This window comes from Lutra lutra, chromosome 6 (genome assembly GCF_902655055.1).
Source record: "Lutra lutra chromosome 6, mLutLut1.2, whole genome shotgun sequence".
NCBI classification, from domain to species: Eukaryota; Metazoa; Chordata; class Mammalia; order Carnivora; family Mustelidae; genus Lutra; species Lutra lutra.
In genome coordinates this window covers 40,445,255-40,459,954 of record NC_062283.1, presented here as the reverse complement: position 1 = coordinate 40,459,954, position 14,700 = coordinate 40,445,255, and the positions used below count along the sequence as shown (strand labels likewise).

Here is a 14,700-nt window from a genome sequence, read left to right as displayed (position 1 = left end):
TAAATGATGATGATAGTAAAGTAACGAGGAGTAAGTGTATAATGAGATTTATGTGGTAAAAAGTACAGATATTTTCTTAATCTCAGTTTCCCTCAAAATAAAAATGCAGAAAAAGAACCTTAGCTTCCAAAAACACACCACACTAGATCAAGATAAGACCTGGAGTCTCAAAGGTTATAAATTTCTTTTACAATCTTAAAAAGAGTAAAACTGAAAAACCACTTATTAAAAATACTTTATACCCAATCTGACTCACTGTATTAGTTTCATACAGATTATCTCTTAAGGAAAAGACAAAGGAAAGGCTAACAAATTTCAGTAGATATGAAACTGAAATGATAAATTCAGTAGAATAAAAAATATGATTTTCACATCTTATACCCAATCACCAGTCATATTTATCTTCCAAATAGATTAGCTTCTTACTCTATGCTCTCTTTGTAACTACTCTAGTTCAGACCCTCATCTGTCACTGGAACTATTACAATGATTACAACGATTACATTACTATTACAATGATTCCTATCTACCATTTATATTTCAATTCTCCAACCCAACTCCCAAATGCCCCTTTCAAATGCATCCTTCATGGTGCTTTAACTCTTAGAATAAATTTTTATGTAATTACTTTCATGCATTCACACACACACACACACACACACAAATGTATACACATATTCACTGTCTTTCAATTGTTCAGCAGGATAAAACTCAAAATTTCTTTAACATTGTTTATAAGACCCAGAGTCTACCTGGCTAATGTCATAGCCTATCCCTTACCTACACCAATACCTGAAATGTCACACTTTTTTTTTTTTTTTTTTTGTATTGAGGTGGGTGAGAGTTTAAATTCACATTACCTGTAGGGCGCTTGGGTGCTCAGTCAGTTGAGCGTCAGATTCTTGATTTTGGCTCAGGTCTTGATCTCAGGGTTGTGAGATTAAGCCCTGCGTCCAGCTCAGCACTGAGTGTAGAGATTGCTTGGGATTCTCTCTCTCTCTCTCCCCACCCTCCTCTGACCCCTCCCTCTGCCCCTCTTCAGCAATCTCTCTAAAAAAAGAAAATAATAATAAATTAAATTAAAAAAAATATGGTCACCTGGGTGGCTCAGTCAGTTAACTCTCTGCCTTTGGCTCAGGTCATGATCCCAGAGTCCTGGGATCAAGCCCCACGATGGGCTCTCTGCTCAAAAGGGAGCCTGCTTCTCCCTCTCCCTCTGCCTGCTGCTCTGTCTACTTGCGCTCTCTCCCTCTAATAAATAATCTGTGTCTTGGTTTCTCTCTCTTGCTCTCTTTAAAAAGAAAATTTTCACATTATATATTTTCTATCATTCTTCAAATATTCCATGTTAACTGCAGCCTCTCAGTTACCACAATGTTATGGACTCAACTTGTCCCTCTAAAATTCAAATGTTGAAGCCCTAACCACCACTGTGATGATATTTGGATACTGGGCCTTTAGGGAGGTAATTAAGGTCAAATGAGGTCCTAAGGGTAAGACTCTAATCCAATAGGACTGATATCCTTATAAGAAAAGGAAGAGATGCTAGACAAGTACTCTCTCCCTGTTAGCACAGAGTAAAATAAAGGCCATGTAAGGAGACAGTGAAAAAGCAACCATTAACAAGCCAAGTACCTTCAGCAGAAACCAAATTTGCTGACACCCTGATCATGGACTTTTAAGCCTCCAGAACTCTGGAACTGAGAGAAAATAAATGTTCACTGCTTAAGTTACCCAGTCTGTGCTATTTTGTTATGGCAGCCCAAGTAGACTGATACAGATTTTGGTACCATAAAGTGGATTGCTACTGTAATAAACACCTAGAAATGTGGCTGTCTCTTTGAAACTCAGTAATGATCAGAGGCTGAAAGAGTTTTAAGATGCAAGCCAGAAAAAGCCTAGGCTGCACTGAAAGTAAAAGAAAGCAAGGAAGGAAGGAAAAAGGGAAAGAAGGCAGGCCCCAAATGGAGTCACTTGTGCTAAGCCCCACCAAGATTGAAAATCTAACCTAACAGCAGTTTCAGTCTCTACCAGGAGTGGAATTTTAAGCCAATCAGTCTGGAATTTCCTAGTAAGGTAATCTGCCTGATAAAACCCCCTGTATGCCCTCAGGGAAGGTGACCTTGCTTGAATTAATTCCCTCTTTGAACTTCCTTATTTCACTTCCTTCAACTTATAACAATCTTCCATTTTGCATAACTCTTTAGCTCCTTTCTACCCACTAGATCAGATGCTGCCCAATTCACAAACTGCTGAATAAAGCCAACCAGAGCTTCAAATTGACTCATCTGAATTTTGTATTTTAACAAAGACACTACTGATAAAACTATGGATGTTAAAGGCAAGAGGGAGGACTCAAAAAGAAGAGTTATAGAGAAAGCCTCTGTTGTCTCAGAGAAGACATATATCATCATGAACAGAATGTTTGTAGAAATATGGATGCTAAAGGTCATTCTGGTGAAATCTCAGCTAGAAATGAAGAACATGTTATTGGACACTAAAAGAAAGCAGATAACTTGTAATACAGTGGTAGGGACTCTGGCTGAACTATTTTTGTGGTTCTATGGAAAGCAGAACTTTTAAGAGATGAAATTGGGCATTTAGCTGAGGAGGATTCTAAGCAAAGTGTTGAAGGAGTAGGTTGGTAAGTAGGAGTAAGTTTTCTAGTAGGAGTAAGGTTTCTCCTTACTGTTTACAGTAATACGTGAGAGGAGAGAAATGAGGTGAAGGAACTAGTCCATCCGTATTATAAAAGGACGATGAAGCCTGTGCTAAGAGTGTGGCTGAACAACCATCCAATAAGGAGAGGAGTACAGGTGGAAACCATGGGTTTGATCAACCACCTTGGCAGACACCAGGAACTGTGGTAGGATGACACTAGAAGGGACTGACAATTTCAAATAAAGGAAGAGAGGCGGGACAAAATAAGGTAGCCTATGAGATTTTAGGGATTCTACAAGACAGGATGACAGAATTAATCAGCTAAGAACATGCTTCATCCTTCAAGAAAAATTATCCAACGCAATTCAGTTATCATCAGGGCTGCCACTCCCACCACAGGCCCAGGGGGTAAAGCTGCTTGCTCCTCAGTTTCCTCAGTTATAGCCACCAGGCAACTGCTACAAAGAGTCAAGGGAGCAGGACCTATGCCCAGAACCAAGAGGGCAGGGTCACTACCTAGGGTCATGGTCCACCTACCCCTCAGTGGGCCTGAGGCGCAGAGCATCCAACCAGAGATGATTATTCTTGAGTCTTAAGATCTAATATAATTTGCCTTGTTAGGTTTTGGACTTGCTTAGACCCATAACCCCTTTTTTTCTTTCCTATTTCTCCCTTTTAGAACAGAAATGTCTATCCTATGCCTGCCCTACTATTCTATCTTTGAGGCACATTAACTTGTCTGGTTTCACGGGTTCACTGTTAAAGAATGAATCCTACTTCAGGTCTCACCCATACCTGAATTAGGTGATATTTTGATTAGACTTTGGACTCAGAACTAATGCTCAATTAAGACTTTGGGGGCTGCTGGATGGGATGAATGCACTTGCACATAGTAAGGACATGAATTTGGGGGCCCCAGAGAACAGAATGCTATGGACTGAATTTGTCCCTACAAAATTCCTTTGTTGAAGGTCTAACCCCCAGTGTAATGGCATCTGGATATGGGGCCTTCAGGAAGATAATAAGTCAAATGAGGTCGTAATGATGGTACCCTAGTCTAAGGGGATCGAGTCCCTTTAGGAAGAGGAAGAGACACCAGAGAGCACTCTTTTACTCTTTCTCCAAGTGAGAGCACACAGGAAAGATCACGTAGGACACAGTAAGAAAGGCAGCAGCCAGGACAAGAATTCTCACCAGAAACTAAACTTGCCAACATTCTGACCATGGACTTCTGTCTAACCTCCAGAACTGTGAGAAAATAAATGTCTGTTATATATAGCACTCTGAAAAGATTAATATACTATACATGCTATTTATCTTTTTTCTTAGTCTGATGATCAATTTCCACTCCTCAAATTTCAATTCAAATATTATTCCCTAGTAGGTTTTCCCCGCTGTCTTCAAGGCAAGACTAGGAACTTACTACTCCATCATCAAAACCTAGTACTTATCTCTTATTAGAACACTTAAATATTATAGCTCAAGTTATGTTATTTGTCTCTCCCTACTGTGAACCTTGAGGAAAGAGAAAATGACCCTCCATCTTTATCCCTAAGACCTTGCACACTACATACACTACATAACCACACACTACACAACTAAGTGCTCCAAAAATGTTAGCTACATGAATTAGTTAAACCTCAACCACACTTTCGCCATAAAATTATCTACTATTTTAAAAGAAAAACATACATCACTTAACAAAAACTAGGGTAGGTTACCTTCGGGAAATTTCAGGAAATTTAGTCAATCACTGACCCTAAAAGTATACCTCATTTAAATATGGTAACGAGAAGAACACTACCTTGGGTAACCAAAATATGCTTAGTCTTTTATTCACAAATTTCAGGCTTGTGAAATACAGGAGTTCATATACTCTCCCCACCATTAGTGCCCTCAGCTAAGACCTCAAATACCAATGAGAAAACAGAGGCCAATCAGAGAGGAATTCTTTCATTTGCATACAAACCTTAAGAACCTACTTGTACCTCTCTTCTCATTTTTATCACTCTTATAATAACAGAGGAAATCTCTTTCAACCTGAATCAAAACCTTCAACCTGTATGGTTGCTTTCTATGCCCTTCCTTCTAACCTATTACCCACCTGAGTGCCAGCCAACATTATCAATTCAATTACAAAAGGACTGCAGTACTGAGAAAGGTGGGCGGTGGCACAGGGAATAATATTTAGCAATCCTGTAGCTTATCTTTTACATTTCACAAAAGAAAAAACTCATTTTCTCATTGGAGCGAGATATTGCTTCTCCAAGAGCAGAAACTATACTTTGACTTTCCCAAAGCCTGATTTGGTGGCTTACTCACCATCTCTTCCTGACTGCCTAGAAAACTTAACATGAAATAAACTGAGATTCCGATACTCCCCACCAGATCTGCTCCTCCTTCAGATTTGCCTAAGTTGATGACAACTTCACCCCTTCTGTGTAGCAAAGAATTTGGCTTTGCCCAAAAGAGGTGCGAATTTTGCTCATGGTTCTGGCAGGTACTCAACGTCTTTGTTTAGGGCAGAAGCTGGCAATATCTTAAGTGGAGGGCCAAAAAGACCAACCATGTGATTTTGGGTGAGAACTCTGAGTCACATGGAGTCCACTGTCTTGGAAGCTGAAATAACTGTGGGCAATCAATCAATCCAACTTGCCTAAATAACCAAGTTTCAATAAAAACTGTGTTAAAGCTCATGTGAGTTTCCCTGGTTGGCAATATTCCATGCATACAGTCATACATCAATGCCAGAAGAGTAACATATCTTGAGGACAATGGAAGATTTATATTTGGAATCCTCCCAGACTCTATCTTATACATCTCTTCTTTTGGTTGGTTTTAACCTGTATTCAATTATAATAACTGGTAACAATGAATATAATTGCTTTCAGTGATTTCTATGAATCTTTCTAGAGAATAATCAAACCTGCGAGTGGTTTTAGGAACCTCCCGAAGTTGCATTTGGTGTCAAAAGTGATAGAAGACTATGTTCCAAAGACTATGCAGTTTGACCAACTGCAGGTACATTCTCAATTCCTCTTTCTCTCACACCCAACCTATGTGTTCTATCAGAATATTCTGCTGGCTCCTTCTCCAAAAGATAGGCAGAATCAAATCACTACTGCTACCATCATGCCTTGCCTCGGTGACAACAGCTTCCTCACAGTTCCCTTATTTTTTCCCTTACTGCCAAAGTCAAGTCTTAAAACACCATCCAGGAATCCTGTTAAAATGTCAGATTATGTCGTTCAATGACAAAAATCCCTCTGATAGCTTCCCATCTCTCTCACAATAAATATCAAAGTCATAACAATGGCCTATGATATCCTACTAAATCTGGCAGCTTTAGTTACCTCCGGCTGTATTTTCAGCTACTCCCACCTTCATTCACTCTACTCCAGCCATACTAGTTTTTTCACTTTGTCTTAAATATGCCAGATAATTTCTTGCCACAGGGCTTTTCACCTGCTGTTTCCACGGACTGGAATGCTCTTCCCCCCACATATATTCATGGCTCCCTCACTTCCTTCAAATATCTTCTCAAGTACTACCTTCTCATCAGTGTCTTTCCTACCATTTCATAACCTCAACACAACCCATTTTTTGTTTATTTTCTTTCTCTGCCCCTCTAAGCCTCTTGAATGTATGTTCCACGAAAAGAAGTTGTCTTTTCTGTTAACTGCTGTTTCACCAGTACCTAGTACAGTATCTGGAACATAACTAGTACATAACACTATTTGGAAAATAAGTGAATGTTATATTGTTCAAAATGGCTGGTCAAACTGTTGCTTCTTGTTACTAGCATATTTGCAAGGAAACATTTGCTTAATTTTTAGTATACCACTTCTAAATAAACAAATGTCATCTACAGAATCTGTTAAAGCTTTATCAGAATTGTACAAAATGTAACTCTAAATGAGGACTGAAGATAATATGCCATACAAAGAACAAGTTATTTTACAAGTAAATTTACAAATATGCAAATTTACCCCCAGATACCTTTTGTCTGGTACAGATACTCTGGTTGTTATAAAGATTTGTGGTTTTGCTGATGGTTCTCAGTCACATTCTAAATCAGGAGATGGCAAAATACTGACTGCCTCTGTTTGTAAATAAAGTTTTATTAGAACTCAGCCATGTCCTTCTGTTTGCATCTTGTCTATGACTACTATAAAGGTACAAGAGAGTTGAGTAGTTGCCACAAAGAATATATGGACCTCTAACTTAAAATACTAACTACCCTTCAAGAAAAGTTTGCTGATCTCTATTCTAGAAAATTTAGGGTTCTAAATGAGAGACCTTCAAATTAACAAAAGCAAATTCACCTAACTGTCTTTCTTAAAAGGCCGAAAGAGAATTAAAAAATATATTCAACAGCTGAAGATAAAAACTACTTAAAAAAAAAATGTCCATTCAGTAAGTACTCTTTCTCATGACACATCAAGGCAGACAAAGGGTATTGGAAATATACCTTGATTATAAAAAGCATTGGTATTCTAAAACTCCTAGAACTACAAAAGGTTACTGGCCAATTTTATTCCACCACAAATTGTATTCAATAAATGACATTTTTTATTTACTAAAATTTCTGAAACCAAATTATAAGAACGACCTTCTAAAAGCTTATTAGTGCCACTAAATAAATACCTTAATATGTTAGGTATTTCCTAACATAAAAAAACAAAAGAATCAAAACCTATTTTAACAAGGATAAATGTATTCTATTAACAAGGACAAAAGTTTTCCAAAGAGAAAATTTTAAATGTATAAATAAAATATGCAAAACGTTATTGATATTAGTAGAAAACCTTAAGGAAGAAGATTTAAGAAAGGAACTCACTGACAAAGATTAATTCAAAAATTTAAAGACCGATGCACCAAATCTGAAAAGATGCACAGAAATGTTTCATCAAAGAGCTGTTTATAAAAACAGAACAATTTCCAACATCATAAATGCCCAAGTAATCATCATTAGATTAAATAATTATTATATCCTAAAAGGAAAATGCAGTATAGTCAAAATTGATGAATCTACATTTACTATTATAAAGAGATGCCTTTAGTATGTCAACAAGTAGATTATCAAGAATTCATAAAATAAAATCACATTTCTGTAAAATTATAACATGAAGGGTATGCGTATGGGAGAGAAGGGCACTCTGCATGTATCTGAGCACATAAAAAAAGTCCAGGTAGAAAAACGTATATAAAAAAGGTTAACTGTGGTTATTGCTTGGTAGCAATATAAAAGGTGGTTTATTCTTTTTCTTACATTTTTTTCTAGATTTTTCTGAATGAGCCTTATTATTATTATTTTATTTCCACTATCAGGGGGAAAAAAATCGAGACTTACCCAACTAAAAGAAGAAGTGCACAAATTACAGCAAATCCCAAAGTATACTTGAATGCAGTTTTAATTTGCTAGAAGTCAAGGGAAAAAAGTATACCATTTACTAAGACCTTTAAAATATAAAATATTCTTAAAAAATAAAATATAAACTATTTTACTATGGTGTAAAAGTACTTTCACACTAAATGTACATTTATAGTCAACTGTGTAAAATTTCCCTGTTGAAAAATAATCTTAAAATTTAAGGAAAAACAATGCAATGCCACATCATAAGTTACGTTTGCAAACCACACTAGACATTAAAGTCTTTTCAATGATTAGACCTCGTGGAAATCAGTACTCAAAAGCATAATCAATTCTTCAGTGGGCATAATCATTAGTAAAATTATCAGAATATTTACTAATATATTCCCCCAAACAGTATGCAATCAGAATCTATAATACCCCTCCGCCAACTCATTTAAATTGGTTATAATAATTACAATATTCAATATGCATACATGTGAACATATATATGTATGGATATATATATGTTCTTGAATATATATATGTTCTTGAATATATATGTACTTATTTTATATATAATGTATATTATATTTACATAAAATAAAAATATAGAGAACATATATATAAAAATATAAAACATTTATCATTATCTTTGTCCAAAGACAAAGAAAAACACAAAGCTTGATATTTTAAATATGGAAAGAAAAGTTAACCTCAAGAAAAAAGGTTAAATCAGTAAAAAACAAAAACAAAAAAACAAAACATTGTCTCTCAGATTAATGAAGTCTCTAAAAGTCACCGTTTAAAATTTAAATTCAAGCTTCATATGACAAATTCTTCACAAAGTAGTTAAGACAATTTTTAGGGAAAAAAACCTAAAATAAAGGTTGAGGAGGATCTTAAGATCAAACAAAAGGTTTGGGGAGGATGAACTTTAGAAAAGGTGAAAAGAGAAAACATGTATCTCATTCCATTTTTAACATGAAATTCCTAACCACCCACTTTACCTTACATATGCTAGGTTTACAAATCCAGAGTTACATAAGTATCTGCAAATAATTAATTTTGACTTTCTTTATAAATACTTAAATACTGTATTTTTTTCTATAACAACTGTACTGATTACCACTTGGAATCACTTAAAATAATGTTATGTATTTGCTCCTGATCTAATGCAAATATTTTAAGGGTTTAATAAACATGATTAAGAATAATGCTGGCTTTTAAGTGAAAGCTATACATAATTTTTTTTTGTACTTAAATACAAAACATAAAAAAGTATAAAGCAAATTCCTGTAACTCAATAAAAACATTCCTTTTATGCTGTGTTTTCCCCCTTAAATCAGAAAAAATGCTCAATTTTAGCAAATACTTTTCAACATACAATTTCTTTTTGACCTATTAAATGACTATATATTAACAGATGTGCTGATTCTAAACTACCCATGCAATCTAGAGACAGGCCCAACTCAGTTATACTATAGTCATATATTTTTAAGGTATCTCTGAATTCAATTTGCTACTATTTCAGTTAAAATTTGTATACCAATATTTAAGTGATGTTGGTCTGAAATTTTGGACATGTACGTATGTTATATTTATGAGATTCTTATATCAGTGTTATCCTAGATTAGTAAAAATAGTCTCCAAATATTCCTCCTTTATGCCCTAGAACAGGGGTCAGCAGACTGTCCCATGGGCCACAGGTAGCTCACCTCCTCTTTTACTGGATCACATCAAGCTCATCAAGTATTAGCTCTGACTACTTTCGCAGTACAACAGCAGAGGTGAGTAGCTGAGACAGAAACTATATGCCCACAAAGCCTAAAATGTTTACTACCTGGACTTTTAGAGACAATGTCTGCCAATCCCTGCTCTAGAATTGCTGTCTAAACAATAGTCACAAGTCACATGTGGCTACTGAGCTCTTGAAATATGGCTAGTTCAAACAGAGACGTGCTGCAGTGTAAAATACATTTTAAATTTCAAAGGCTTAGTGTGAAAAAAGAAATTTAGCATCTCATTAATAATGTGTTTTGACTGTATTTGAACTGATACTACTTGGAACCTATCACATTAAATACAATGTATGGTTAAAAATAATTTCAACTGCTCCTTTTTACTTATTTTAATGTCACTACTAGAAAATTTAAAATTTCATATCTGGCTCACATTGTATTTCTATTAGACAGTGCTGCTCTAGAATAAATTCAGTCATGTCATTCCTGGAGAAAGGAAATCATCTTTCCTCCTCCCCCTAAAATAAACATACTTACAGTACATTTACTAGTATCATCATCATCCTTTTCTTCATAGTAGAAGTAGACAAAAGGGATCCAGAAAAACACACAGAATAATATAACAGAATATAAGGCTGTGGAAAGAAATAATAAGCTAAGTTCTACTGAATACATAAAAACTTAGTAATTATTATATATATACTTACATTGTACATATTAACATACAAACTAACTTACCAAATTCACATTTACATACCAAATTCACTCCCCCATCTGATCCCTATACACATAACTTTTGTGTGTCTTTTTTTTTTAAGATTTTATTTATTTATTTGAGAGAGAGAGAGCACAAGTAGGCAGAGTAGCAGGCAGAGGGAGAGGGAAAATCAGACTCCCCACTGAGTAGGGAGCCTGATGCAGGACTTGATCCCAGGACCCTGGGATCATGACCTAAGCCAAAGTCAGATGCTTAACTGACCGAGCCACCCAGCAGCCCACGTAACTCTATGTTTATATGTAATATCCCAATCAGCCTTTCTGATCTCAATCCCAACAAATCAACAGCACTATTAGGTAGATCATAATTCAAGTTAACCATGAGGCAATTTTCAACAATAATGATAATACTTATGCCTATAACAAGTGTAGCAGCTAATACCTGAGCTCTTACTAGGTACTCACCACAGCGCAAGAACTTCCTGTAACCAACTCATTTAAATGAACATTAACTTTTGGGGGAACTGGCTGGCTCAGTTAGTTAAGTGACCGACTGGACTTCTTTCAGCTCAGGTCATGATCTTGGGGTTGTGGGGTTGAGCCCCACAAGGGACTCCACACCCAGGATGGAGTCTGCTTGTCATCCCTCTTCTTCTGTTCCTCCCCCTACTCATAATTCCTGGTATCTCGCTCACTATGACTCTCACTCTAAAATAAACAAATAAATAAAACCTTTAAAAAACATAATAAATGAGCATTAACTTTTATATTCCTTCCAACTTAAAATCAAATAAAGTAGACACAACATTTTCCAGTCACTCAAATAAAAGAAACAGCTACAATCAATACTATCCTTTTGGTACAAATAATTTTCCCTATCTAAGTTTAAAATATGCAGTGTTATAAAACTGACTGTATACAAATCAAGACAAAGAAAAGGTAAGAATGGTAAAACAGGAAAATCAGATTCAAAGTTAACTGATACGAATTACTATTTACATGCTTTAAAAATAATATTAGATACTTTGACCCAGTAGTCAAAATATTTTTTAATTCAATGTACTATTTAAAATTTGAACAAAAGTATATTTAACAATTAAAAAAAGAACAGCATAAACAACTTTTCAAGGCTTCACAACCTAAAAAAAAGTGCTTTTAAAATCTTCTGTGAAGGGGTGCCTAGATGGCTCAGTCAGCTAAGCGACCAACTCTTGATTTCCACTCAGGTCATAACCTCAGGTTCAGATTGTCTCTCTGGCTCTCTCTCTGCCCCTCTCATCCCCTACCCAATGCACATGCTCTTTCCCTCTCTCTCAAAAGAAAAATTAATAAATTTTTTTAAAAAAATAATGAAAAAATAAGGGAGGACCTGGGTGGCTCAGTCGGTTAAGTGTCTCACTTCAGCTCAGGTCATTACCTCAAGGTCTTGGGATCAAGCCCCACACGGGGATCCCTGCTCAGCGTGGAGTCAGCTTCCCCTCTCTGTCTGCTCCTCCCCGTGCTTGTGCTCTCTCTAAGTAAATAAAATCTTTAAAAAAATAAATTAATAATAATAATAAAATAAAATCTACATTTTATTTTATCTACAAAATAAATTTACATTTATTTGCATGTGCATAAGTTCATGGAAAGAGTGACAATATATATTTTAAAAATCACAGGATAATAGTTATTAACACTCCTTTGTAAAAAATATTTGTTAGTAATCTACAACTATATATAAGATATGTAAATATATAACATAGATAAAGATATTTTTATATATATATAACTAAATATAAATATGTATTTATATAACTAAATATAAAGATACCAGAACTACAGGCCCAAAGCAGGAAGCAAGTGTTGACCAAAATTCATGTTTTGCTGAGTGAAATAAGTCAAGCAGAAAGAGCCAATTATCATAAGGTTTCACTTACTTGTGGAGCATAAGTAATAACACGGAGGATACTGGGAGATGGAGAAAAAAAGTGAGTTGCGGGAAATCAGAAGGGGATACAAACCATGAGAGACTGTGGATTCTGAGAAACAAACTGAGGGTTTTGGAGGGGAGAAGGGTGGGGGGTTTGGGTAAGCCCGGTGGTGGGTATTAAGTAGGGCATGTATTGCATGTGGTCTATATGCTTCAGAAACAATGAATTTTGGATCACTGAAAAAAAAAATTAAAATTTTTTAAAAAAAAATCATGTTTTGCACAAATTATTCTCTTGGAAGGAATGATTGTATAATTTATAGAATTTTTAAACACGATCTTAATACTTGATAGTACTATCTCATTTATCTGGAGGCCACTTATGAAAGAGACTCCATTAAATTCAGCATAGCTACTACAACTCAGCAAAGTCCTAAATAACCAACAGAAAGGTAAAAGGTTAATTTTTATTGACCAATCATAAAATAACTGTCAGCAAACTGAATTCTGGCACTTCACATATTTAGTGAAATGTATGCAGTCTTTTAATATTATAAGAAATTAATAATGACAGTAAATCTTTAAAGGTAATGAATACCGGTGTTTCTACTACAAAACAGAAAGTACAGTTAACCGCTTAAGTTGGCTGAGGCACCAAGTCCCTGCAGAGGTAATAATCTACATACAACTTTTGATTCTCCTAAACCTTAACCAACAGCCTACTGTTGACTGGAAGCCTTACTGATAACATAAAAAAAGTCAATTAACACATATTTTGTAGGTTACATGTATCATATACCATATTCTTACAATAAAGTCACCATGAGAAAAGAAAATGTTATTAAGAAAATCATAAAGAAGAGAAAATACATTTACAGTATCATATTGAATTTATTAGAAAAAAATCCACATTAAATGGGCCCAATACAGTTCAAATTTATGTTGTTCAAGGACCAGCAATAGTTAGTATTAATATTTCTATCATAAGTCTAACAGCCAATGGAAATAAACATATATGCAAAAAATGTAACCAGGGCGCCTAGGTGACTCAGTCATTAAGCCTCTGCCTTCAGTTAATGATCCTAGGGTCCGGGATCAAGCCCCACATCGGGCTCCCTGCTCAGTGGAGAGCCTGCTTTTCCCTCTGTCTCTGCCTGCCATTCTGCCTACTTGTGCTCTCTACCTCCCTGTCAAATAAATAAATGAAATCTTTAAAAAAAAAAATTGTAACCAAAATAAATATTCTAAAAGTTTTAAAAAATTAAAATTAAAAGGGTCGGGACTATAAATCACTCTAATTACCATTCTAATATTATGATTTAAAAGATCAAATAATTTGTATACAATAGGAGAAATCCTAAATTAGCAGAACAGAGTTTAATGAGCTGATCATCATATCCCAGAAATTTTGATACAATAATGTTTGGCTTCACTCTCAGCATGTTGCTTATGTCTACTACTTGATGGCCTAAGCCTTCGGCAGGCCAGAGAGCCTATGGCTATTAACATTCCTGGTATTCTGTAACTTGTATGATCAAAGATCTTGTAAGCTGCATAGTTATCACAGTCAATTAGAAAAACAAAGTATAAAATTAATTCCTATAACTCAAAAAATAGAAATCCATAAAGTGAACAAAAGACAGATACTTCACCATAGAAGATATTGGCCAAAGATACAAAATGGCTAAAAACCACATTTTAAAAGGTGCTCATTATCGTTAGCCATGAAGATGTAAACTAAGCCCACAATGAGATACACATACCCCAAAGAATGGCTAAAATTAAACTGGCAATACCAAGTGTGGCCAAGAATGTAGAACAACTGTTTCCGCATACTTTGCTAGAGGCAGTGTAAAGTGGCACACCACTATAGAAAACTGTTCAGTAGTTTCTTACCAAGTTAAACATAAAACTACCACATGATCCAACAATTCTACTCCTCTGACAATGAAGAGCCACAGCATATGCAAAGGGTATCTGCCCAGAGAAGCCTGCCTGAGTTACAGAGTCCAGGGCTTTTACTGGGGACTTACAAAATATGCACGTTTGCCTGAGTGACCAGCTATGTATGATACCAGAACTACAGGCCCAAAGCAGGAAAGCCAAAAATCATGTTTTGCACAAACAATCAAACAAGCTGATAATACATAGTTCCATACTCAGCTATACAAAACCACCTTATCAATTAGTAATACAGGTCACATCCCAGGGCTACGTTCACAGGAGTTAGTCAAGGGTCAACCACACAACCTGAAAGTATGTGGTAAGTGAACATGCTCAGGTGTCCCGCATTAACCCTTTCATTTGTTTGTTTG

The 14,700-nt window shown here is 35.5% G+C and overlaps 1 protein-coding gene across 1 annotated transcript in view; it reads right to left on the bottom strand.

The window, feature by feature from the left end:
- The window catches only part of LMBRD1 (LMBR1 domain containing 1), a 129,789-nt gene that overhangs the window by 86,027 nt on the left and 29,062 nt on the right, over positions 1-14,700 (bottom strand). Inside the window, exons 4-5 of the mRNA XM_047733035.1 lie at positions 10,294-10,391; positions 8,015-8,082 (exon numbers count right to left, since the gene is read on the bottom strand). Coding sequence (XP_047588991.1) covers positions 8,015-8,082; positions 10,294-10,391 — 166 coding nt within the window. The remainder of the gene's footprint in view (positions 1-8,014; positions 8,083-10,293; positions 10,392-14,700) is intronic.